We start from the raw sequence: 25596 nt of genomic DNA on the forward strand, positions 1-25596 counted from the left end.
ACAGTTTTAATACCACCACCATGTTAACCAGAATCTTCAAGATCATTCAATTATTTTCAAGACAAAGCCCCCAATTTTTGCTTTTCATTATAAGCCCTTCATGGCATATGCCCAACTTATCTTTCTGAACCTATGAAGTCTCTTCTTGAATCCCATAACTCAGGCATAGTAAGATTCTTTTTTTTTTTTTTTTTTCAGAATAAGATTTTTAATACTTCTGGTACATATCTCATGCTTTCCCATCTCTCTTGCTTGTTCCTCTATCTAGAATACCTTTGAATGAAAAGCAAAAATTGGGGGCTTTATCTCAAAAATAAAAACGAAGAGTTCTTGATGATTCTGAGTAGTAGAATGATATTTTCAGAACTGTGCTATAGGAAGCTTAATCAGGCAGTGGTGTGTAGGGTGAATTAGGAAAGGTAGTTCTTAGAGCTAAAGAGCCCATGCTCTATGACTACAGGTTGCACCTTCCCAGGGGTGTGGGGTGGGGGGAGACACTAGTAGCACCAAGCACTGGATTGCCCATTTAGTGAGGTGGAGAAACCTGTATGATTGTTGATCAATAGAGATTTAAACACAACTGTTGTTAAAATCTCAGCATAACAGTAATGCAACAGAAGCAAATGCGTCAGAATATTGACAGCATTTACTATCTTGATTGCTCTGCATTGGTGCTTCCATCCCAGCTAGAAAAGAAATCTGTCTCCCAGAGCCCTTAACAATGCCAATGTCATGATGTGTCAATGTATGCGTGTATCAATATATCCAGCTTCAGAATTCCAAGTTCAATATCAGCTAGCTAGGTGAAAACCTGGATATGAGATGGATGGTAATATTTTTACCCACAGACTATTCTACCTGGGAATAAGTGCAGAGCAAGCTTAGAATTATTCTCGAGTTTCTCTATGCAACAGAAAATTCTTCCCCAGTGTTGAAAAGTATTTTCAAGAGTGTTTATAGAGTTGATTTGGAAATTTTTGTATTAAAACCCAGTACAAGAGCACTGTTTTCTGAAACATTTTAAAACTGAATCCTATCATGAGTCGGACTTCCAGTACATCTGCATGAGCCCTCAAAATAGATAATTCAACAGATCAGTTCCTAATTTCTTCTGTGTACAATTGACTTTCTATACAGAAATTATTTCTTCTCCAGTCTCAGAACTGTGGTATGCTTCCGTGTCTTAACCTTTGAAAATGGACTGCTTATAAAACATTCGCTAAGGGACATGCATCATCATTTAAAAAAATAGAACTTTACCTTCATAGGTATGTTTCTGGGAAAAGCGAGTATAAATCAAATTTTTGTAAGTCAAATCATATTTTAAATGTCCCATGGGAACTCATTATTTAATAAAATAGCATGGAGCGAATAATCACATTGTGATGTGGCTTTTCATAAAGCAGGGCACACCTGTATCACACTCTGTCATGGCTAAGGGTGTTCACTCTATAGCTGAGTTTGAGGGTAGCCAGGACTGCCTTGGACCCAAGTCAAAGGAATTGAGTTACTGAGTACTGAGGATCTCGTTACAAGGCAGTCTTCTCTATAAGCTGTCTCAGCATGGGTCCTATAGTTTGTGCTTTAAAAGATGTGGAAAATCTGCTCTATCTATAAGTTTAAAAGTACCTTAGTAAATTAATGTACTTTGATGATGTCTATATTTTCTCATGTCAACCATAATCATTTGTTTGAGTAAAGAATTTTAAAGTACCTCATGTGTAAATTTCACAGGTCTTTTATTTCCTGGCAGTGATCTAGACTGTCAATTAGTTTCATGTATTGACAGTAAGGGTAACAACTAGATTCATGAAAATCAAAATTTCAAAACAATAAACAAACAAGAAATCAAATAAACAATTTTTTTTTTTAAAGAGAAAGCACTTACTAATCCTCTTAAAAACCTCTCTATTCAAATTGTCTGTATGGCTTTCATCTCACAGGGAGAGACTATGGTTACTAGACACACTGCTGCTGCTGCTGCTGCTAAGTCGCTTCAGTCGTGTCCAACTCTGTTCGACCCCATAGACAGCAGCCCACCAGGGTATCTTCAAGTGATGACTTTGTAGCTACTGTTCTGAAAGACTTGCAATCACATGGCTAGGGGAGGAGCAACGTTCCTGTCATTGAGTCTCAGGGGCTCTCATCACCGTGGCCCAGGTTCTGTTGCCTCAAGCTGTCTGGGAGATGGTCAGGGTTCAGTTTGGGATGAGCTGTTTGGGATGACCCTGATTCGTATAGTGGCTCAGATGGTAAATACTCTGCCCACAATGCAGGAGACCAGAGTTTGATCTCTGTGTCAGGAATATCCCCTGGAGAAGGGAATGGCTACCCAATCCAGTATTCTTGCCTGGAGAATCCCATGGACAGAAAAGCCTGGCTGGCTACAGTCCATGGAGTCACAAAGAGTTGGACATGACTGAGCAACTAACACTTTCGCTTTTTTCACTTTTCATGTAGAGAGCAGGCACAAGTACATAAGAAACCATTAAAAATATGTAGCTAAAAATCCAACCACACACACATTGGTGCCTGTTCAAACTGCAATGTTGAGATCAAGTGGCACCAGCCAGATTTTATATATCAAAAGCCTTGGGTTTCAGCTATTTGAGAGAACAGTCTGTTGAGTAAAGGAAAAAAAGTCTCAATCCAGATGGGAATGGGAAGGGCACTGTCCAAGACTCCTGGACACATACACTTGACATAAGCCTTATCATTATGCCAAATTACAAATGTTAGATCTCTTATAGCTCCATTTGTTAAATTTTTATTAGGTAGTAGGCACTAAATACTAAACACTTTGTAAACATTATCTTTAATCTTTGTAATGATTTTGCAAGATATACACAATTGTCCCCATTATACAGAAGAGAAGACGAGGACTCAGAGACATTCAATAACTTGCTTAAAGTTAACGAGCTGGTACAGGTAGGACTGGGATTTGAACTTTCAAAGGTTTGATTCTTAAGGTCTTGGAATGCTATTTTGCTCTCCCAGAGTTTGTCTAATTTACAACAGTCCCGAAATTTGAACACTGCCATCTTTTCCTAAAGATGGCAACCACGGTTTTTCCAAAAGAGTTCCAAGATCTTTGATGGCATTTGTTTCTTTTGCAGACCCTAAAAAAGGACTCTCTTAATTTTGTTTTACAAAACCTAGCTTTTAACCCTTGAACCTCTCAACCTTCAGGTATTCATCACTTAGAATGCTGAGAAATCCAGGCTTCAGTATCAACTCTCTGAGTCACAAAATTAGAATATGAAGATGTCACACAATTCTCTGAATTCTTTCTGCCCCAGATTTCTCTTTCTCTAGAGATTTCTATAGAAGAGAAAACTAGAACTCAAGGGCTTACACAAAGAGCTTTAAATTTGGCTGTAATCTGGGCTCAGGATATCAGACGTGTGAGTTCCAGAATTTTCCAGAGAAAGACAACAACAAATTAAGTGCCTAGTGATATAAAGCATTGTGCTAGCCTATGGAAAGGGGGATTGAGAAAAAGAGATAACAGTTGTTTCAGCTTTACAGTTCACAAGACATTTTCATACACTAATCCCACATGGAAAGGAACAACTCCATGTTAGAGTGAGAAAACAAAGCTTAGCCAAGATAGGCATGGTCTCCTTCAAGAAGCCTACAGCTGAGAGGGGAAGGAAGACGTGTAAACAAAGAACTCTAATCTAAGGAGGGAGAAATACATGTCATACACTTGACAGCAAAAGGCTGGGGGTGCGGTGAGTGGGAAGTGGAGGCGGCTGTCAGTCAGACCAGGATCCAAGAAGGCCTTGCTGGCGGCAGACGGGGGCCAGAGGAGTAGTAGCCTTTAATGGTATAAGTTCATTCACTGCGCCCGCTCCCGTGACCAAGGCAGAAAGCAGGATTTAAAATGAGGTTATCACAGAGGTGTCATGATCCAAGACAGGAGAAAGAAAACCTGGCCAGGAACATTCTAGGGCAGTGCTTCCCCAACTTAAAATGTTCAAGCGAGCCACCTGTTAAAATGTTGATTTCGATTTAGTAAGTCTGGGTTGAGACCTGAGCGTCTGCATTTCTAATAAAGTTCAGGTTATGCTTGTTGTCGCCGGTCCGCGGGCCACACTTGCAGGAGAACCCGCTTCACCTGGGAGTGTGTTAGGAATGCAGACTGCCTGGGTCTTACTCTAGACTTAACTGAATTAGAAAGCGCTTTTAAACAAGATCCCCGGGGCGGGGGGGTTACATGCACTTTTAACTTTGAGGTGCACTCCTCTGGCATATTCTTTCAGAAGGGACCTAAGGAGTTGCAAACTTCTCCGGGGCATCGCGTACCAGTACTCTGGTTTCTCTCCGGAGCTCCTGTTCCAAGGGCAGAGATTTGTGCCCCCCGAAGCTGCTCCTCCTGATCCTAAACCAGTAGCAACTCCAGGAGTTGATCGCCTCATAATCCTCCTTGCTGGGTTTCTTTCCACCCCAACACACGCTTCCCCGGGGCGCTCCAGCTGTTTCCCACCCCCACACCCTGGCGGCTACTGTGCACAGCTGGAGCCCGACGCAGCGGGCGCACCCGGAGCTGCGGCGGCAGGGGAAGCCAGGCGGGGGCGCCGCAGACTAAGGCTGTGCGGGATCAGGCCGTTGCGATCCCGGGGAGGGCGGCGGGAGCGACGGGCGGGGGAGCGCGAGCTCAGCATCTGGTGCCAACCAGCGGGGCCCTGGCGCGGCCCCACATTCCCACACCGCGGGAGCGGCGGCAAGCTACCTGGGAGGTGGCGCGCATCACCCCAACCTGTGTTTCATAAACCCGTCGGGAAATAGTTCTCAGCCTCGAGGGCCAGTAATCAGCCCGACCTTCTCTCGCAAGAACTGCTGATTACAATCCCCGAGCTGGGCAAGGGCCTCGGGAGCCTAGATTTGAAGTATACTATTTAATATCATTATCATTATAGAAAAGTCAGCCACCTCGCGCCCCCTCTTCCCTTACGTATACTTCTGACATTGGGGAGGGGGTGTTGAACGACCAGAGAGTAGGAGCAGGATTGTAAAATCTAACGATTTGCTAAGAAATCCAGGACCGAAAACTCAATTTACAAAACGGCGAGTTTTACAAGGTAGAGAAGGTAACAACTGGGCAGAAAACGCGCGGCCGCCGAAGTCCCGCAGCGCGTGCTCCCCGGAGCCGGCTGGCCCCGAGCGCGCCACCCGCCTCTCTCCCTGGGGCAGCGCGAGGATTTCGCAGGAAGAGGAGGCTGCCTGGGTGCTTTGACCTGGAGTCCGTGCGCCGCGGAGAGGGGTACCCGCCTCCCGCGCCCCCTGCGGCCCGTGGCGCCCCTTCTCCCGCAGGTCAATGAAACCAAGCTAGCCCCGCGCCTCGCCTGCCCTTCCACCGCTCTAATCACCGAGAGCTTTCCTTTCTGGGCAAAGCTCAGTGGACGCTTTCAACTTAACACCTTCACACAGCCACTGCAGCGGGGATGTGCGCGTTTCCCCTTGCGTGGATGTATGAGGCTGTGTTTCTCCCAGACTAAAGGGACAATCTTAACATCTATTAAAGCCTACGTTCTCTGTCTTGAGACTTAATCGGGTTTGTCCAAACTTTTGTGATTATGTGTGTGTGTGTGTGTGTGTGCGCGCGCGTCTCCACCCTCCTCTCGCCACCCCACCCCCGCCCGTGCAAGGCGAAGTAGTCCTATATAGCGATGATAAATATCCCTGTTGATCACTTGATTGATTACCTCCCTGAAAGGTCACGCGGGCTCGCAGTAATTTCCTTTTGCCTAAGGCTCCCTTTTCACTTTTACTCCGGCACGACAGCTCCGAGTACACTGGATCTTTATTTTTTATTTTAACCCCTAAATGCAACCCCTCCCGAAAACAATGCACACAAGAAAAATCGAATAAAATCAACTCGAGACCTTTTGCTCAGTCGTAGCCACCCTCCCCATCTCGCTCCTTTCTTTCTTCTGGCTCCCGCCCCCTCCAACTCCGGGCCCCTCTCCCCAACTCAAATGTATTCTGGACACTATTTAATAGATGAGCGTCTTGCAAGTAAACTCAGGCGTCCCTTGGGTCTGCATTTCATGTCTGTGGCTCTCTCTCTTTCTCTCCCGTGGACTAAAAATTCGGATTTTAACCACTAGACAAGCTATTAATTTAGCTAGACTACCTAGGGTCCTGAACCCAATTAATTTCTAATAATTATAGCCGAAGGGGGCTAGATAGATCTCACTGCCTCTTTCTTTTATTGCCACTCCACGCCACGGAGGTCAGCGTATAATAATAAAGTGTATATTTTGAAAGCGATCTCAAGAACAGTGAGTTATTGCAATGAATGAAAATTGTTTCCATTTTGGCTAATTGAGCTGGTGGCCGAAAGCTAGAGCTCTGAGACTAAATAAAGAGGACTGTTTCATTTCAACATGAAGAAACCCCTGCCTAGCTCTGGTCACCCAGCGAGAGTTTAATTTCTTAACAGCCAACCTGAAACCCAGCGTTGGGTAAACAGTATTAATAATTGCATTACAATGATTAAATTAATCTTGCTGGTAGCCAGCAGAATATAGGTTGTGATTGAATAGCAAGATGTAAAGTTCACTGCACAAAGACAATAGGCCAAGAAATACCTCCTTAAAGAATTCAAACTTTTTTTCAAAGATACCGTGGGGCTGGTTCAATTATAATGCGAGGAAAGGAAGATTTCCTGTTGCATGTAATTTATTGAAAATCGGTTCTTTGCTGTTTCTAGCATTAACTAAAGAAACATAGCTGGAAAAGAGATATGCTTGTCCCGTTCTCTTCTTCAACGACCCATCTTTCCTCCAACTCCCAGCTCGTGTTCTCTGCTTCTGTTATAGAAAAAAAATCCGGAAGAAAAAAAAACCGACAGTAATAAAACAAGCAAATCCAAACAGCCCGTAAACTCATCGACTTTCCAAGGACGCACTGTTTCCAGGATGCCCGTTTCCGTGGGAGGAAACGCAAGAAAACGTGGGACCCAGTCTGCTGCCCCTTAAGGAAACGAATTTCAGGAGGAGAGGGAAAGGCGGACGGTGCGGATGCAGGCAGCGACTGCAGCTCCGACAACTTGTTGGAGGCCTCTTTTCTCTTGGGCCAGCGACAGCTTAGACGGGACGTCAAAGGGTGTCAGGAACCTCAGGGGCCGCTGAACAGAAAGTCACCTGTTGGGTCTCACGGCTGAGACTTGGGACAGGTGGACCTGACGGGGTCCGGGTACTGGGGAGTGGGAACCCGCCGGGGTTGGCGCTCAGGGGTAGTGGCGCTGCAGGCGGTGAGCGCGGTCCGCGGCTGCTGGCATTTGCTCCATCGGGTTAAACACACTTGAACTAGCACGTTAGTTCTTTTATTAACATTCAGGGCAGAAAGCACATGATAAAATAAAGAAATAAAAAAAAGAAAAGAAACCCAGTTTTCAGGTTTGAGAACAAAAGCGATGATTCTGTGAGTACTTTTATTAAACAACAACCACAAGTATGATGCCTGATCTTTTCACAGTGCTTTGGCCCAAGGGCACAGAGGAGTTTGTGTTTATTTTTTCAGTTAGAATATGTTGGCTTTGCTCCTGTCGGAAACTCTTGGAAAGACCAGGCTGAAGACCCATTCGCTGAAGCCACTGACCCCAGGGATTTGAAAAACCAGGGAGGGGAGTGTGCCCTGGCTGCGCCTCACTCCCCATACCCCCTGCCCTCTAGAAAGGCTTTCAGGACAGAGGGGGGAAATCAGTTTTGATTTTCTTTAGTTTTCCGTATCCCACCCAATTCTCACAGCCCCCACCCCAACCCCTGGTCCACCACTGTGGTTTATAATTTTTCAGCAGAAACGACGACTGCAGCTTCACATTTGGGTCTTGTTTTTACTTGGGTTTGATTCCATGGTCCCTTCATTTTCTATAAAATTGCCCATCACTCCTCTTAACCCCCTTTCTGCAAGGGGACCCAAATATAGACCTCTACCCCCACCCTGGGCATGAGATAAAAGGAATTAAGTAGAATAGTACAAGGGGGCAATGTTAACTTCTTTTATTTATTTTTTAAGTTCCCCAGAGTGACAAGGTGAAATGAAACCTCTCAGGCAGAGCCTCCTCCTGTCCAGGCGCTCTTACATCCTTAGTGGACTCTACCACCTTTCCTGAAAGTCAAAGACCTTTAGGTTTGGATAGCTGGGAGGGGCTTGGTCCTCTGGACTGCCTCTCTATCCTCTGGCCTAGGTGAGGGTCCCCAGAGAGTCCTTTAAATGGATCAGAAGCAGTTTCTATGAACTTCTTGCCAGTCAGTCTAGTGTGTTTCTCTCCCTAGAGATTTTACTTTCTTTGGTGAAAGCTCTCAACTCCCATTTCTCTGAGGACCTTTTCTGGTTGGCGGGAAGGCTTGCCTTCATGTAAACTGAGGGAACCTAGTGAACTCAGTCATAGACTTCCGGCATTGACATTCAGAATGCTGAAGTGCCTGGTCATTTTGCACCGGCCAAATGTATGAGCACACCACCTGTATGCAGAGGGCAATAGGAATTGTAAAAGGAATGGAAACACCCCCACCCAAACTTGCCTCTTTACTTCAGAGGGGATGATAGAGTTCTCTTGTGCCCATGTGTGTGGGCACCAGAGTTCTTCTCTTTTGGAAACTGTTTTACTCCTACTCTGTGTAATTTTTTCATCACCCTGTTCCATCTCCCCCCTCCCCTACCTCACATTTCAACATTACACATCTGTCTCCCTTGGGTCTTGTAGCTTGATTCTCCAGGGACCTGTACTTACAGCCAAATGCTCCCAGAATTACACAGCTCTGAAGAAAGAGAAGTGATGGGCATCCTTGCCAAGCTGAATCTTTCAAATTTCAATTTTCTGGAATAAAGATATTTGCGAGCCACTGATGGATAGTCCCATTTGGGGTTGAACCTTGCTATCTGTTCCTAGTTTTGACAATAAATGACAACAGGTACAATTGGGCATTCTTGGTTATCTTCCTTCCCATACCCTTCCTTAAACTCACGCCCAGAACCTGCTATTCTTTTCTCTTTCCTTTAACTTGAACATCAAGGATGTATCACTGTAGCACAGAGAAAAAAACTGTGATTTTCTTTTACGGGGTCTGGTAGGATTTGCAACAGATATTAATGAGGACATAAATAGCTCATGGAAGGTATTGAACAAACTAAGGTAAGGAGGTTGTACCAAAAGAAAATCCACACTTACTCAGATTTATTCATACCTTAAACACAGCTAGCTCCTTTAAGAGGTCCTCATTTCTGCTTGCCCACTTCTTTGGTAAATCCTGTAATTAAAGCAAATTTTCAATAATGTATTTTTAAAAAAGTGGTGGTGATGGGGGAATCTCTCTCCTACCTCTTCCTTATGACCCGGGAGGTCGTGGGTTTAAGCGAATGAGTGAAATGGCAGACAGGCTGAGCTGCAGCAGGAGGCGACAGGGGCAGCGGTGGGGGAGGCCGGAAGGTGACAGCCGACCTCAGGGAAGGCAAAAAGAAGGTCTTGGATGTCAAATGCCCAAGGTTCCCGGACCTGGGAATCAAGGGTGATCATTATTACTTGGTGAGAATAGACCAACCAACTGACATGTTCCAAGGATGGCAGGAAGTATTAGCATTACACCTAAAATCAAGGAAGAAGCAGTTATTTATTCTGCTTTCAGCTCTGAAAGCAGAAGCCGCAATAGCTTCAGTAGCAGTAGTAGCCGCAGCAGATTTCCCGAAGTTCAGGATGATTCTCACTTTCTCCTGGATCGCTCGCCGAGAGTCCGGTCCTTCTAGTTCTTTAGTGTGGGAAAGATTTTTAAAAGTCCCCTCCCCTCCCCCTACTCCTTGCTTTCCCCCAAGGACCGTACAGAAAATGTCCTGCAATTTATGGTGGGAAAAACAATAATAGTAATGATACAGGCTTATTGGTGATTCCAACACGAAATCAATCCTTTGACCGAGTCTTTTCGTTCCTTTTTTTTTTTTTTCTGGGCGAGGTGTCTGCTCCCCTCCGACTCCCTGCGCTCGTTCCCCGCCCCCCGCCGCCCTCCCCATGGCTCCCTTTCTCCGCCTCCTCGGCGATTGCCATCTGACAAGATCTCCAAATCAAAGTGATAAATCGCTCCAAACTTTTTTTGGCGGCGCTGAGATGTTGGAGGGGCGTCTAGCGCGCATGTGCGAAGGTGTCCAAACTGACAATGCTGGAGAGATAGCGAGTGTGGATTGAGAGAAAGGGAGAGAGGGAGGGAGAGAGAGTGAAAGAGGGAAAGACAGAGAGTGAGTGTGTGTGAGAGAGAGAGAGAGAGAAAAAGAGAGAGAGAGAGAGAGAGTGCGTGTGTGTGTGTGTGTGTGTGTGTGTGTGTGTGTAAGAGAGAGAGGGGGAGGGAGAGAGAGAGAGAGGAGAGGGAGGGAGCGAGAGGGAGAGCAAAAGAAGGAAAAGATCCAAGAAAAAAAAACCCCAACCACACACCAGCGGCTGCAGGACTGGGCACAGCATGAGATCCAAAGGCAGGGCAAGGAAACTGGCCACAAGTAGGTGCAATATCCCTTTTCTATTGGATTTCCCCCTCCTCTGCCATCTTGCATATCTGTCTACTGCGCTCCGGGAGGGAGAGCGGGGCTGCCTCTCGCGCCGGGGCCCCGGTTGGAGGGCAGGCGCAGAGCAGCTCCAGCAACCTGCCAGTCCAGCCTCCGCGCCGGCCGCCCGCGCTCTAGCTCCTTGTTTGGGCGCCAGAGGAGCCGGGGCAACCCTCGAGCCTAGTGCGCGGACCAGCTGTGGCAACCCCGGGGTGGGGGTGGGGGTGGGGGCAGCAAAGACCTGGGTGGGAGGGAGGAGAGAGAGCGAGAGCGAGCGGGAAGGGGTGGGGTGGGTGGGTGAGGTGGGGGTGGGGGAGAGGAGATGCGAAAGTCTCCCCCTCCCCTCCCCTTCCCCCCAGGCGGAGGAGAGTTGCCTCTGGCCAACCAGCTAGTCCCGGGTGTGGGAGGGGGAGCGGGGGAGCGGGGGATCGGGGAGGAGGGGGGCGGGCTGGGGAAAAGAGCCTTTTCGCGCCTCGGTTTGTTTCTGGGGTTTGGGGTGGGTGGAAGGCTCGGAGGGAGCTACAGTGGCGGCGGCGGCGGCGGGCAGCCGTGGTGGAGTTGGGAAAAGTTGCGAGGCGGCCGCTGGAAGTTGCGCGGGCTGGCGGGCTGCGCCGAGCGGCTGTTGCGGTAGTGGGCGCTGTGCGCTCTGCCGTGTTCTCCAGCGTGCGCGGCGCGGCGGGAGGATTGGGGTGGGGAGTGGGGGAGACGAGGGTGGAGGCTGTAGTCCGGGTGTGTGTGTGTGTGTGTGTGTGTGTGGTGGCCGGGGGGCGGGGGGGCCGGCGCGGGCAGAGCCGAGCTACCAGCTCCGCGGAGCCGCGGGCAGGTGGGGAGAGAAGAGGCCCCGCGAGCGCCTGGAGAGCGCGGACTAGAGGGCGCGCAGCCAGCGGCGACAGCAGCCGAGGAGCAGGAGGCCGAAAGGGCGCGCTCCGGCCCGCGAGCTCCAGGCTGGCAGGGCGCCGAGTGACCCCCAGGGGGCGGGCTGCGGGGACACTGGGCTCGGAGAGGGCGCGGCGGAGCCTCCCGCGCTGTTTCTGGACGCAGCCGAGGTCTTGGGTCACTAACCCTCCCCGGCGCCCCCTGCCTGCCCGGCGTGGAGCGGCCTTGGTCACGCGGGAAGAGGGCGATTGAGTTCGGGGTAGGGGCGACGGGACTCCCATCCCCCATGCTTCTCGCCGAAGTGTTGGGTGGCTTCGGCGGGCATTGCCCGCCGAGCCGACACTGTCCGAGAAATCGGTAGCATCAGCCGGGAGTATAAGCTACGGGACTGGATTTGTCCACATGCTTCTATGTCGAGTCTAAGGGGACCCGGCGGTGCCGAGTCCAGGAGCGATCCGGGGCAGTTCAAAGCGCTCCTCCGCAAGGTGTCAGCACGCGGGGCTGCAGCAGCCTCGGCAAAGCACAGGCCGCCGTTCGCTCTCCCGCTCGCTGAAAACATAATTCTCTTGTTTTGCGTGTGGATCAGAGAACGTAGAGATAGGGTGGTGGGTGGGATGCTTCTCCCAAGTGAACCCCTAGTCTCCCCCACCTCTGCATATTAAAGCCAAGTAACGCCCCGAGCCTTCCCGCCTTTGGTGTCCCCGCCGCAGCCGCGCGGAAGGCAGCGGCACCTCGGGCGGCTGGGTTTCTTTAGTGGTGAGAGTCCGCGGTCTAGCCCAGCGAGATGCTGTCATCTTAGGCGCCTTTCCAGTGCTTCTTCCAGTTCTCACCCAAGCACTCCCTCTCGCCCAAATACGTTTCCTTTCGCTCTGGTCTCAGGGATCAACCTATATATAGGAGTCCTTGGGCCATCAGTCCATCTATTTCTCTTTTGGATATTGTTCATTTCACTTGGCTGCGACAGTGTCAAAGCGCGCCTGTGGAACTCCTGTTTTTCCTGTTCGCGTTTAATGGGGCCGATGTCTTTATTTTCATCGGAGGAGGAATAAATGTACATATATGCTTGGAGGCCTGTGGGCTTCAATTCCGACTGAGGGTTAGGGGTGTGTGTGTGTGTGTGTGTGTGTGTGTGTGGTTGCGGGGACGAAGCGGGGGGTTGAGAGCCGATTTCAACTCTGCCTAAGTTGTGAAATGAAAGCCGAACCCTTCGCGCGCCTCATTGCCTGGTATCCGCCGAAGTGAAAGCAGAACACAAAACCCTTCGAATTTTCTTGGGCAACTTCTTCAACTATTTTAATTACCAAGTTGTTCGCTGCCGAATTCAAACATTCCCGCACGCACAGCCCACTCAACATCCAGAAACCGAGTCTGGTTTCCTATCTGAGGATACTTGTCATTCATCCAGTGGGAGACCCGTTCATTTTGTCTCTAGTGTTTCTAAGGATGCCGCTGCGGCTTTCTGATAACTAGATGCGAACTCTCACAAACTTTTCTTGCTAAGCCTCAGGTTCCCGCTGGCGCTGCTCCAGCTGTTGCCAACACGGCTGCCTTTCGGACAGCAGCGCTGCTTTATGCAATTCTTCGGTTCTAATCTGGGTAACGAAGGAAATCATATTAAAACTAAGAATTTTTTGTATCTTGAAGCGGTATTTCCTTCCCCGCGTAGTGCGTGAGTTTCCGAGCGCAGGGCGGAGATAGTCGCTGACCCCTGCTGTGAAGCCAGCGAAAACTTCGTGGCTGTGTCTGCACCGGGTTTCTTTCTTTTTCTGGGTTAGGAAGAGGCAGTGTGACCAGCATACTTTAAAAAACAAAACCACCCTTTTTGTTGTAAAAGTAAACACTGCAGTGGAATCAAGTCACTTAGAAACAGTTGTTTCCTCGACTGTTATTCTTCATGTATTTTGTAAATTTCTTTGGTGGCCAAGTCTTGTCGCGATCTTGGCTACGGTACAGGATTCCAAGGATCCAAACCAGGGACCACAGACCCTGAAAGTACCTCTGAAGTTAAACTCAGAATGAATGCACAGCCTACTTCCCGACTTACAGGGCTTGTTTTTTTCTTACACAACAGTTAAAACCGATACATTCGTTGCAAATCATTTGGGAGGAATAAACCATTACATTAAAAAAAAACAAGGGAAAAGCAGGAAGACTGACATTTGTACTGTCTAAAGATGGTGGCTTTTATTCCCACCTTTAAGAAAAGAAAACTAAAAGCCAAGCAATCTCTGGCAGCCGGGTGAGGCTTCCCAGCCGTTTTCTTGGGCGGCCAGGACAGCACCTGGGCCGTGCCAGAAATGCCAGTTGCAACTGTTTCCTTCTGGTGATGGGAAAGAAGTGAAGTTGGATCTGTCTAGCGCGTCTAGGGCCCGAAAACCGAAGGAACCCCCCCCCCCCGCCCCCACCCCAGTTCTCCAAAGTGACACCCGGCAGGGTTTCAATCACAGCAATGAACGAGTTGCAGCGAATAACCCCCCTTGGCTACCGGGCCACGCAGAAGTCTTGTAAAGACCCAGAAGGCGATGCGATTAGCAAGACCCCGGTGAGGGGAGGGCGGGGGAGGGGGGCACTTGTTACTTGTACACTTGATCTCGGTTTAAAAAGAGGCTCTGAAGTAGGTAAGGTAGATGACGACTCTTCCTCTCCTGCTTAAACGCCTCCCCTTAGTAAGCTAAGTACATAAGATGGCAAAGAACCGCAAGCCTAGGTTCCAGCCTCCACTGCCCCATGCCTATCTACTTGCGTTTTCCTTTATCCTTTAAAAAGCTCAGATGAAAGCACAAAGCTTTGCTTAAAACACGCATTTTATTTGTTTATTTCAGTCTGCTTTTGAGGAGGGGGAAAAAAGCGCTTGCCCTGCGGAGGCCCCGTTTAGGAAGGCGGTTTATTTACCATTACTTGACCATTACCCTGGCTTAGGGCTTCTTTATTGCATTTGGCACTTAGAACGAAGCATTTCGATGTGTTTCGCCAAAAAAAAAAAAAAAAAAAAAAATCTGTGTTTAGGGGAAGGTTAATAACGTTTTTCATTCTCCCCTCACACTCATCTTCAACACTCTGGAAGGGGACGGTTCATTAGCTACAGGGGCTGGAAGGCTGGAATAAAAGGCTCCTTTTTCAGGTTTTTATTTGTGAGGGGCCGAGGAGTCGCAGGTCTGTGGGCCATTGGCTGCGGTGTGTCTGTGTAAGTGTGCCTGAGTGTGTCTTTTGCAGGGTAGCCCAGCTCTTGGCTTTCTGAGCGGAGGCCTCCCCTCACTACCCGTGGGCGGGCGCGGCCTCCTCAGCAGGCAGACATTCAACACGTAGGACGCTCATCGAATAGAAATTAATGAGTCATCCCGACGTTTTTGCTTTCTTCTTTTTTAAAAGTTGAGGGTAATAATTCAGTAAGCAGTTTTCCTTTAAACATCTTGTCGTTTGGGAGTTTATTTTATTTCATTTTTTTTTTTTTGCGACTTAGGGCCATGTTATCCCAGGCTGCAGACGTCGCCTGGGGCAGGAAGGCCACAGCTGGGGACTCCTGGCTCCATCCTCCCGGGCCAGGAGGGCAGGGGAGCACCGACTTGTTGCCCTCGGCAGGCCAGGCCCAGTCTCCTCTCTCCCCACACATCCTCCGTTTGCCTCTGCTGGAAGCGGGCCCTGAAATGGAGAAACTTGACTTGTCATCTGCTGGCCACTGGCTCTTACCGTGTTCCCAAGGTACTCAGAGCTTGGCAGAGCCCTATTCCCAAGCGCTGGGTACATCGTCCGTTCACTGCTGTCCCCCCACGACCCCTCCAATCATCTCGAAACCAGGCCGGGTGGGACTTGGGGGTGGAGCTGGGGAGGCCCTAGAGAGGAGGGAGGTAGTGCTCACCAGAGCGCCCTCCCCTCCACACCTCACTCCCCCAGCTGCTCGGCTGCTAGCTCCCAGGCCCAAAGCTTCTTCCCTTTCAACATCGGAGATGCTGTGTGCCTGGCGCGGTGCTTCGCTTGGAGCCTTGTTTGCACCGACCTTGTACAACACATGCACAAACATACACACACACACACTCTCTCACAGCTCAGGGGTTCAGGGACACTTACCCATTCACTCTCTCTGGCAAAGCAGGCCCCTTCCTAACCCCCTGGGACCAAGTAGAGAGGGGCTCTGGGGAGGTGGAGCAGGAGCAGACAGTCACTCCATAAAGATGCTGGGCACATTTTTCTGGAGAGGTGGTTAACCCTTCTTGAGCTGAAAGTCTCAGCTCTAGGCACTTTCTACAAAGATCTGTGGGGTCTGCTTTTCTTTTATATGAATCACTAGTTTCCTCCCCACTTCATTTGCCAAGGTCCTCTTTCTAAAATTAGATTTTCCCCTTCCCACTCTTGAATTTACCAGGGAATTCTCAAGGAAATTGGCTGGGTAGTGAGAACAAGTGTGAGGAAGAGGATGAAAAGGAGACAAACAAATGGAACAAACAAGAGAGGGGAGAAAGGAAGAGAAGCAGCATGCTGCTTCTTCCTAGATCTCCAGTTTGCACACAGATGGGTATGTTTTTTTCCCCAGTAAATGAAAAAAGTGTAATCCTTGTTAATTACCTTTGCTTACATGCCATACAAGAAACTTCAGAGACATTTCTACATAAGGAAGAAACTGTTTACAAAACTCTTTCAAAAGTGTGACATATTGCTCTAGTTCAGCACTAAAAAGCTAAACACACTTACCGTCCTTTGAAGTGCCCTGGCCAGGGCAGCTTATTTGAGTGCGGTTCAGATATTGCTGTGGGTATAACTAATGGCCTCTACCTATTTAGCTCAAGTGGGAGGAGAGAAAAGGCCTGAATTCCTTGTCCAATGGGTCCCTCTGGAGACTGGATTCTGGCTCCTGGCCAGTTCTGTACAATGTCAACATTGAATATTTGAATTCCCAGACTCTATTTAACAAGTTTCTAAATAAATAAACTCATTGTGTGTCTGTGTTTAAAATTATTTCACCTCTTCCATAAAAGACACAGTGTCTTATTACACTGGCCTTGCAAGTTGATTTTTAAAAAAAAAAATAAACAAACAAACAGAGCTTAAGTATTTTTAATAGGCAGATCTTCACAATATGTTTTACAGAGACATTCTCTCATGTGTGGCTGGGTAGGAGCTATTTAGAGGGATCTTGGGCTGTTATGTGTGATGTGGTAGTGAATTATACTAAAAACCAGGCTAAGTTCAGAAAGTCAGTGCAATATTAATCACATCTAAAGGGAGGCCTGACTGTGTAAGTGTACTGTCTTTATATATTTGATAATATTGCCTGCTGGGTCCTAGAAGACAGAGAGCTTCACTGATGTGTCCTAAATGGCTATCTGTAGGCTACACAGTCCGTAAATATTGGTAGGTGTGGAACTTTGCCCAGATGGAGTTTTCTTTCTGAGCACTTTTTCTTTATCTGTGTCTGTCTCTGTAAGTTGGAAGGGGTAGATACACATGTTATCCTACTGTTTCAGCATGGGTCTGAAATGGACCATATGAATTCTATGGTTTTACTCATCTCTCAGCATTTGAACATCCACAGCATTTTTATGCAGATTGGAACGTACTTGTTCTAAGAAGTACACGCATAATTAAAAAGAAAAGGCAAGTTCTGGTCCTCTTGAAAGTGTGGACCACATCTGGAGTTGTTAGGAAAAAAAGTGGAATTCACTCTAATTTATGTGTATAAAGGACAACATTATTAAAAAGAATGGGATTTGAAAGGGCACACAGCAAAACCTATAACATTTAGCTGGTAACATGGAGAGCTCAAAGCCAAGAAAAAAATACCACTAACCCATGCAAACCTTAAAATAGATTACAATGACCTCAGCCATTTTCATTTTAAAAAATAATAGCCATGATTAAAATGGGGGGAGTGTTTTACTTGGAACTATACTCTTCTGCATTATTATAAGAGCTGTTTTGTGGTTAAAGAACTGTTGCATTATAGAAAAAAAAAAGTGAATTTTTAATCAAGTTCCTGACTCTTCAAAAGCTCTCACTTTTGAAGTACTTCTTATTTTGGTTTTAGTTATTATTCTTATTCATCAACAAACATGCTGCTTTTAGCTTGTATATATAGCCAAATCCTTGACTACTAATGTTTGAAAAAATTCTAAAGGAAAATTTTATTTGGAGAAGAGATTTTTATTAATTCCTATAGTAACACCAGAGAAGGAATTGGTGGCTATAAAAAAGGAAGGACCAAAGCTTTCTTAACTTAGTTTAAGAACCTGCTTAAAGGACTTAATTTTGTGTGTTAAGGTTGTTCAAACTATGACATTCATGAAAGTCTTTGTAATAGCACTTGGTGGGCTTTGGGGACAAGCAGACTTAAGAAACAAATACTGCTGAGTAGGAATGAGCCATCTGGTCCTGAAGGTTACCACTGTGCTCGCCAGTTTGCATCTGGGTGTGGTCCCTGATTGAATAGCCAGGTCTTCTTCAAGCAATTGAATGCCTCTGAGCTCCAGGATCTTTACTTGTAAAGGAAGAGTTATAACATCACTTTCCTAGGCTGCTGTAAGAATAAATTGGAGTAAGTGTACCCCCTGTACCTCAATCACAGCCATCACTCAATCAATCTCAGTCACTTTCCTTCAGTTTGATCTGTTACATTTTCCAAATTTTTAAGACATCCTCCCCTCCTCCCCATTCTGTTTTCATCCAGTCTCATCTGTAGACCTATTTGCATGTATATAGTAAGCAGTTTGTATATCTCCTCATCAATCACGTCTTCAGAATAAATGGGAGTCATATGTAAAATTTGGACAAGTCAAAACTGTCTACAGCAAGCCAAACTAAGTGGTACCTTTATTCTGAAAACTTGAGAATCTTCCTTTGCCCCTTTTTGGGGGAGGTGAGGGACACTTTGTGCATACAGTGGGAATTCTCCTTTGCTCCACAGGTGTTGGCATTGTATGTACACAGCCTAAGTTTAGTTGTGCATACCCTCTGGTTCTCATGATCCCTTGCGTATGAAAATTTTACTTTTAAGAGAATGAGTTAAAATTTTTTTAAAAAAATTATTAATTTATATATTTATATTTTTGGCTACAACATGTGGCATGGGAGATTAGTTCCTCTACCAGAGATTAACCCTGGTCCCTCTGCATTGGAAGCATGGAGTCTTAACCACTAGACTACCAGGGAATTCTGGAAATGAGATTTGTAGTTCACTTTACTACTCTAGAGAAGACCTTATTCTCTAAATGAGGTCAGAGTAGAGCAGAGCTTGTAAACTTGAATGCCTACAGGATTTGGCAGGTATGACAAATGCATGAGGCATGGTGGTGTACGCACCAAGCACTCTCTTATTTTTATTTAAAAATTTTTTAATATAAATTATTTATTTTAATTGGAGGCTAATTACTTTACAATATTGTATTGGTTTTGCCATACATCGACATGAATCTGCCGTGGGTGCACATGTGTTTCCCATCCTGAACCACCCCCCACCTCCCTCCCCATCCCATCCCTCTGGGTCGTCCCAGTGCACCAGCCCCTAGCATCCTGTATCCTACGTTGAACCTGGACTGGCGATTCGTTTCACATATGATATTATACATGTTTCAATGCCATTCTCCAAAATCATCTCACCCTCATCCTCTCCCTGAGTCCAAAAGACTGTTCTATACATCTGTGTCTCTTTTGCTGTCTTGCATACAGGGTTATCGTTACCATCTTTCTAAATTCCATATATATGCGTTAGTATACTGTATTGGTGTTTTTCTTTCTGGCCTACTTCACTCTGTATAATAGGCTCCAGTTTCATCCACCTCATTAGAACTGATTCAAATGCATTCTTTTTAATAGCTGAGTAATACTCCATTGTGTATATGTACCACAGCTTTCTTTATCCATTCGTCTGCTGATGGACATCTAGGTTGCTTCCATGTCCTGGCTATTATAAACAGTGCTGCGATGAACTTTGGGGTACATGTGTCTCTTTCAATTCTGGTTTCCTCGGTGTGTATGCCCAGCAGTGGGATTGCTGGGTCATATGGCAGTTCTATTTCCAGTTTTTTAAGGAATTTCCACACTGTTCTCCATAGTGGCTGTACTAGTTTGCATTCCCACCAACAGTGTAAGAGAGTTCCCTTTTTTCCACCCCCTCTCCAGCATTTATTGCTTGTAGACTTTTGGATCGCAGCCATTCTGACTGGTGTGAAATGGTACCTCATAGTAGTTTTGATTTGCATTTCTCTGATAATGAGTGATGTTGAGCATCTTTTCATGTGTTTGTTAGCCATCTGTATGTCTTCTTTGGAGAAATGTCTGTTTAGTTCTTTGGCCTATTTTTTGATTGGGTCATTTATTTTTCTGAAATTGAGCTGCAGGAGTTGCTTGTATATTTTTGAGATTAGTTGTTTGTCAGTTGCTTCATTTGCTGTTATTTTCTCCCATTCTGAAGGCTGTCTTTTCACCTTGCTTATAGTTTCCTTTGTTGTGCAGAAGCTTTTATTTTTAATTAGGTCCCATTTGTTTATTTTTGCTTTTATTTCCAATATTCTGGGAGGTGGGTCATAGAGGATCCTGCTGTGATTTATGTTGGAGAGTGTTTTGCCTATGTTCTCCTCTAGGAGTTTTATAGTTTCTGGTCTTATATTTAGATCTTTAATCTATTTTGAGTTTATTTTTGTGTATGGTGTTAGAAAGTGTTCTAGTTTCATTCTTTTACAAGTGGTTGACCAGTTTTCCCAGCACCACTTGTTAAAGAGATTGTCTTTTCCCCACTGTATATTCTTGCCTCCTTTGTCAAAGATAAGGTGTCCATAGGTGTGTGGATTTATCTCTGGGCTTTCTATTTTGTTCCATTGATCTCTATTTCTGTCTTTGTGCCAGTACCATACTGTCTTGATGACTGTGGCTTTGTAGTAGAGCCTGAAGTCAGGCAGGTTGATTCCTCCAGTTCCATTCTTTCTCAAGATTGCTTTGGCTATTCGAGGTTTTTTGTATTTCCATACAAATCGTGAAATTATTTGTTCTAGCTCTGTAAAAAATACTGTTGGTAGCTTGATAGGGATTGCATTGAATGTTGACATGGAGCCTTTGTACTCCAGAGCTAGAGGCAGTGGCGGGAATTGCATCAAGCTGAGGGTTCAAGCCTTTTCTAAAGGTGCCTTAACTCCCTGCTGCATTTGGGAAAGGTGGCCCAGTGCTGCTAGGTCTTCCATGTGTAAGAGAAGCCACATACCGGGATTGTTCTGTGAATTTTCCTCTACTTTATAATGTTGACTCAATTTAAACAGCAACATACAGCATTCTGCAGGTCCAGCCAAACACCTCTACCTGTCACGTATAGTTCATGGACCCTGGTTTTGCAACGTCTGGATTAAATGATCTACAAAGGTCCTTCAAAGTTCCAACATTTTACGATACCCACAAGGCTTCCTTAATATTACCTTGTGTTTCTAAGATCTGTATCTTCTTCCTCCACCCCAGAGTTACTCTGTGTGTGTGTGTGTGTGTGTGTTTTGATAGGTGGAAGTACTTATTACAGAATCTGATATCTGGCCATTTATCTGGAAAAAAAGTCTTTCTCAGCCATGTTGTGTCTTTCTTTCCCTCCACGCTGCTTCATCATTAATTGGCTTAAGAAAATAAACTGAAACAGTCACTCCCCATCTCATAGCCACTGGTCACCATTCTTCTTTATTTCTCCCTCAACCCAATTCTTTGATTTGTGGGTTGGGGGTTGAGCAGTAAATCATTTGGAGACAGTTTTCTGTGGTTTTCCTCGGTGGGAGAAGAAGTCATTTGGCTACTGTGGGTATCACAGAGGAAGAGTTCACTCCTGCTCCCTAGGAGGGTCCAGATGTCGTGTCCTATACATCTGTAATTGAAGAACCCAGCTGAATTTAAACATGAACCTAAGATGGAGAAATTAGTTTTTAAGGGACAGAGGTATTATTTGACAAGAATGGCTCTCCTTGCAGCAAGGTTGATATATTCAGGGAACATTTGAAAATAAACACACATTATTCTGTTTATTGTCATGATTTGTATTTTTAGCAGAAGTGGTGGGTGAAGAAGAGGTAAGATTAAGTCCTACGGATACGAAGGTAGAAGTATGGTGATAAAATACTGACACGACAGATTTTCCCAATAATGTCTAGACTGAGAACTCTATAATATCTAAATGAGTACTATAGTCAAGGGACTGGTCAATAAATACTTGCTAACTTTCAGTTAGCATTGTTAGCAAAATCATCAGATAAAGCAATGCTTGTAAAGTAGTGATGAACCATGCCTATAAGTATTACCAATGGGTTAGGAGATAAACTCCCAGTTTTTACACCTGACACTGAAACCCCAATTTTTTTAGTCAGGCCTTTGAGGTACTCCCACTCTTGAGTCAGATGGTTATTCTGAGCCCACGTTCTGACATAGATTGGCCTTGGGTCTGAGTCCTGATTCCACCAATTACTAACTGTGTGAGATAAAGGCCACTTAATGTTTTTTGGCTACAGTTTTCTTAATTATAGACTAAAGGTATTTTCTTCATGGGAGGACTTGATGAACTAATGTATTAAAGCACCTTACTATTAAATGTTTAATAGTAAGAGCTCAACACATGTTCATCATTATTTTATAAGACTTTCAGGCTTGTTTGTCTCCCTATCCAAATTAGTCCGTTCAACCTGATTTGTTTAATCATTCTGCTTTTCTCAGTCTTTTGTCAGCCTAGTCTTGTGTCTCCATCTTCCAGCCTTTGGCCACAATGTTGTCATAGTCTGTAGACCTCCCCATACAGTCCTCTGACCATCAACATCTAACTCCTTTAAGAGTTAGTTGAAAGGTTTCCTTCTTCATGTGGTTCATCCTCAACCCTCCTGGAGACATGTTTTCTCTATGTTTTTTCCTTCCAATAGTATGGAATTATTTTTATCCTATCATCATTTGGATATTTTGTTATAAATTACTTTCTTCACTTTCTGTATCTTATTTTTCTAGCTAAACTGTAAAACTCCTGGAGAGTCCATTTCTGTTTCATACAGTCCCCATTTCTATGCTTTGCATGTTGCAGATATCAGTACAGTTAGGTGATGGTGGTTAGCGATGGGCTTTGCTGGATTATGTGAACACCTTCAATTTCTTTGTCTGTAAAACCTGTGCAGTCAGGTACTGTCAGTGCTAGAACTCGGGGATATCTGACACTTTAATTGCATACTAAATCCACAGTTGGCTTATTTTGACAGTGATAAACCACCTGGAAAGCACGTTTGGAAAGTAGAGTATTATTCCTAATTTTCACCAATAATGCTCCTCATTTTGCCTGTGCAGGTTTAACCTACGGCTCCTCACTTAAATTACAAATTGTTATTGATCTACACCTGATCTTAAGGTTTATGGAAACGCTGCGCTGGACTTGATTCTGGAGACTGTAAGTGGAATCAAGATAGAGACAGTGAAACAGTTTGTGGACTCATGTAATTCCGAGGGATTTGGGGGCAGTCAGCTTTACAAAGGTCATCAGAAGCCAAGGTTTTAGACAAATTCCAACTCTAATTCAAACAATAGCAACAATAATTTTGCTGTATATTTTAATGTTCATTTATAATGAAAGTCTCTTTCAATTTAAGGCTGACCAAGTGATGTTGCATTCAGTCTTGTTTAACTGATCAAACTAATTTCACCCACCCAATGGGGCCCCTTAGTTCAAATCAACCATGTCTTCTTCCTCCCATTGAATCCCTCTACCCCTCTCCCCTACTTACCCTTTTACTAATCTCTCATCTCTGTGGTGAAAACAGGACTATTTGTGCCTTGGACAACTGTCCTCAAGCTCTGAATGACTGCATGGTTTCCATTCCTGTTAGAAGTTTTCTTCCTGCAATACCAGCCTGGAGTGACTTTTTGTCCTGCTCTTTGAGCTGCTTTTAAGGCATTGGAAGCCCCTTTGACATGAAACTTAGAAACTGAGAACCACAATTTTATACTGTAATGCTGATTATAGACTTTATCTTTGGCAGCAGCCATGAAATTAAGTAGTAATAAAATGTTTCATGATAAAATGAAAATGAAAATGGAGGGATTGAGCAACTCTCTTGGTTTCTGATAGGGTCATGGTTTTTAACCTTGTTTAGAGTCTCAGATACCTGTGAGAATCTGATGAAAGGTATGAAGTCTCCTTCCAGAAAACGCATGTTTTCATATATACATACTGCTACTGCTACTGCTACTGCTAAGTTGCTTCAGTCGTGTCGGACTCTGTGTCACCCCATAGATGGCAGCCCACCAGGCTTCCCCGTCCCTGGGATTCTCCAGGCAAGAATACTGGAATGGGTTGCCATTTCCTTCTCCAATGCATGAAAGTGAAAAGTGAAAGTGAAGTCGCTCAGTCGTGTCCGACTCTTAGCAACCCCATAGTCTGCAGCCTACCAGGCTCCTCCGTCCATGGGATTTTCTAGGCAAAAGTACTGAAGTGGGGTGCCATTGCCTTCTCTGTCATATATGCATAAAATATCCTTAAAAGTTTTCATACAGTGTCAGTGGTTCATTGACTTCTAAATTCCAGCCATAGGTATTATAATGGTTCATTCATGTGAATCAGACTTGCTGTACCCTAGTATGTTTGTTACGTAATGTCTTAAAGTATTTAATCAATATTTTTCATTATCTTAGAGATATTTTTCCTGCTTAAAAATTTATACTTGCTCTAAAAATTTAAAAACTGCCAAAACAAGCACACCAAAAATGAAAGTTCTTTGTTGCCTACCCTCTTTTGTCACATACTGCCCGCCGATGGCTCCTATATACCATTCAGTGTAGTGTGTCTGTTAGCACGTATGTGTGTATAAAGTTACAACCTTTTACAGCAATTTGCTTTTCTCTTTTTAAATAACTTAATCATATACCTTGGACCCTTCCTGTCCCTATGTATCAATCTAACCAATTCTTTTAAAGGCAGCAGATCCTTCATAGTTTGGATGTGACACATTTTATTGAACCCTATGGTTGACATTTGAATAGCTTCCAGTTTTCAGAACAGGACAGAGAAGTTCCCTAGCCCAGGACTCTACGGGAAAATGAAAGTGAAGTGTACAATTAAAGGAAGCTCACAGTTCAGGGTGAAGTGTGCTGGCCCTTGAGCCTCAAACACAGTGGGGCTTTGGGAAGGTCACAGAGGGTTGCCTCACCCTGTCAGGACAGATCAGATTTCCAAGTATCTTTACCCCCTGAGGTCCAAGGGTCGAAGCCCAGAGCTAAGGTACATCTTTGTGAGATACACTGTGATATATCAGTGACATTTCAAGCTTCCTGGATTGTTTTGGACCTCATATTTATGACCTATTTCTATTTTCTCCTGCTGTTCAGCACAGGCTGTAGCTGAAACCAGTTCACATACCCCTAACTGTATAAGAACAAGTAAGTTGTCAGGGTTTCAAATCTCAAGTTTCTGTTTTGAAATTACAATTTCTTTGCATGTACTTTTGTTTTAATTGGAGGATAATTGCTTTACAATATTGTGTTGGCCTCTGCCATACATCAACATGAATTAGCTACAGGAATACATATGTCCCCATGCATGTACAGTTTTTACCACATTGTGTATACAGCAACCAACTAATGGGACTAGGTAAATGCAGTTTATTTAAAGCCAATAAAAATTTTTTTGATGCTCTTTTAAAAATTACCCACAATAATTTCTAACCTATGAATTGGAAAGACCATTTTTATAGGAAAATGTTTTTCACTGGATAACCATACTATGGGAAATTTTTTATAATGGAAACTATCTCTTACTTTTAACTATAGCATCAAAAATTTGACAGTATAATGTTACACACTAAAGCCCATCAGATGCAAAATTCCAGTTTTTGATTATAAGTTATAAACCAGGATAGAAAGACTTCTGAAAAGTGGTTTTCTTTGGCAATGATGTTGTTGATTAAATATAAAAAATTCAGAAAAAATTAGTTCAGCCCATTCCTTTACACAGAGGTTACAAAAATGAAATAGCTTGGCTTTGGTTCTAGTGGGAACAACTTTGCCTATTAAAGCTCATTAGATTAGATTAAAAACACACTAGACATTTTAGACTGAATTTGAAAAGGCGCCATTCAAGGGATCAAAATTTAGTCATATAAATCTTTTTAAGAATTAATTTACTTTGCAATTTTGGTTCCTTAGAGTACAGTATTTGTTCCAAATTCAAATATTATTTTTAATGGATGCATAAAAGTTGTTCCA

At 44.9% G+C, this 25596-nt stretch overlaps 1 protein-coding gene and 1 long non-coding RNA gene across 10 annotated transcripts in view; one reads left to right on the forward strand and one right to left on the reverse strand.

Moving 5' to 3' along the window:
• Positions 1-7424: 7424 nt before the first annotated feature.
• LOC133247601 (uncharacterized) lies at positions 7425-10742 on the reverse strand. 2 transcript variants are annotated; one of them, XR_009736442.1, is made up of 5 exons: positions 10430-10742; positions 9332-9505; positions 9198-9260; positions 8744-8830; positions 7425-8474 (listed from the first exon to the last, which is right to left on the reverse strand). It is a non-coding gene; the product is annotated as an uncharacterized LOC133247601 (long non-coding RNA). The 2 variants fall into 2 exon arrangements; XR_009736441.1 differs by lacking the exon at positions 10430-10742 and having other exon boundaries at positions 9332-9978.
• MECOM (MDS1 and EVI1 complex locus) overlaps positions 10147-25596 on the forward strand; it is a 629513-nt gene continuing 614063 nt past the window's right edge. For 4 of the 8 annotated variants that reach the window (XM_061416503.1, XM_061416518.1, XM_061416525.1 and 1 more), the window contains exon 1: positions 10365-10491. In XM_061416503.1, coding sequence (XP_061272487.1) covers positions 10455-10491 — 37 coding nt within the window. In that variant the 5' untranslated portion in view covers positions 10365-10454. Of the gene's footprint in view, positions 10492-25596 lie in introns of all 8 variants that reach the window. The other 4 variants (XM_061416511.1, XM_061416535.1, XM_061416544.1 and 1 more) reach the window with 4 other exon arrangements.

This window comes from Bos javanicus, chromosome 1, assembly GCF_032452875.1.
Source record: "Bos javanicus breed banteng chromosome 1, ARS-OSU_banteng_1.0, whole genome shotgun sequence".
NCBI lineage: Eukaryota > Metazoa > Chordata > Mammalia > Artiodactyla > Bovidae > Bos > Bos javanicus.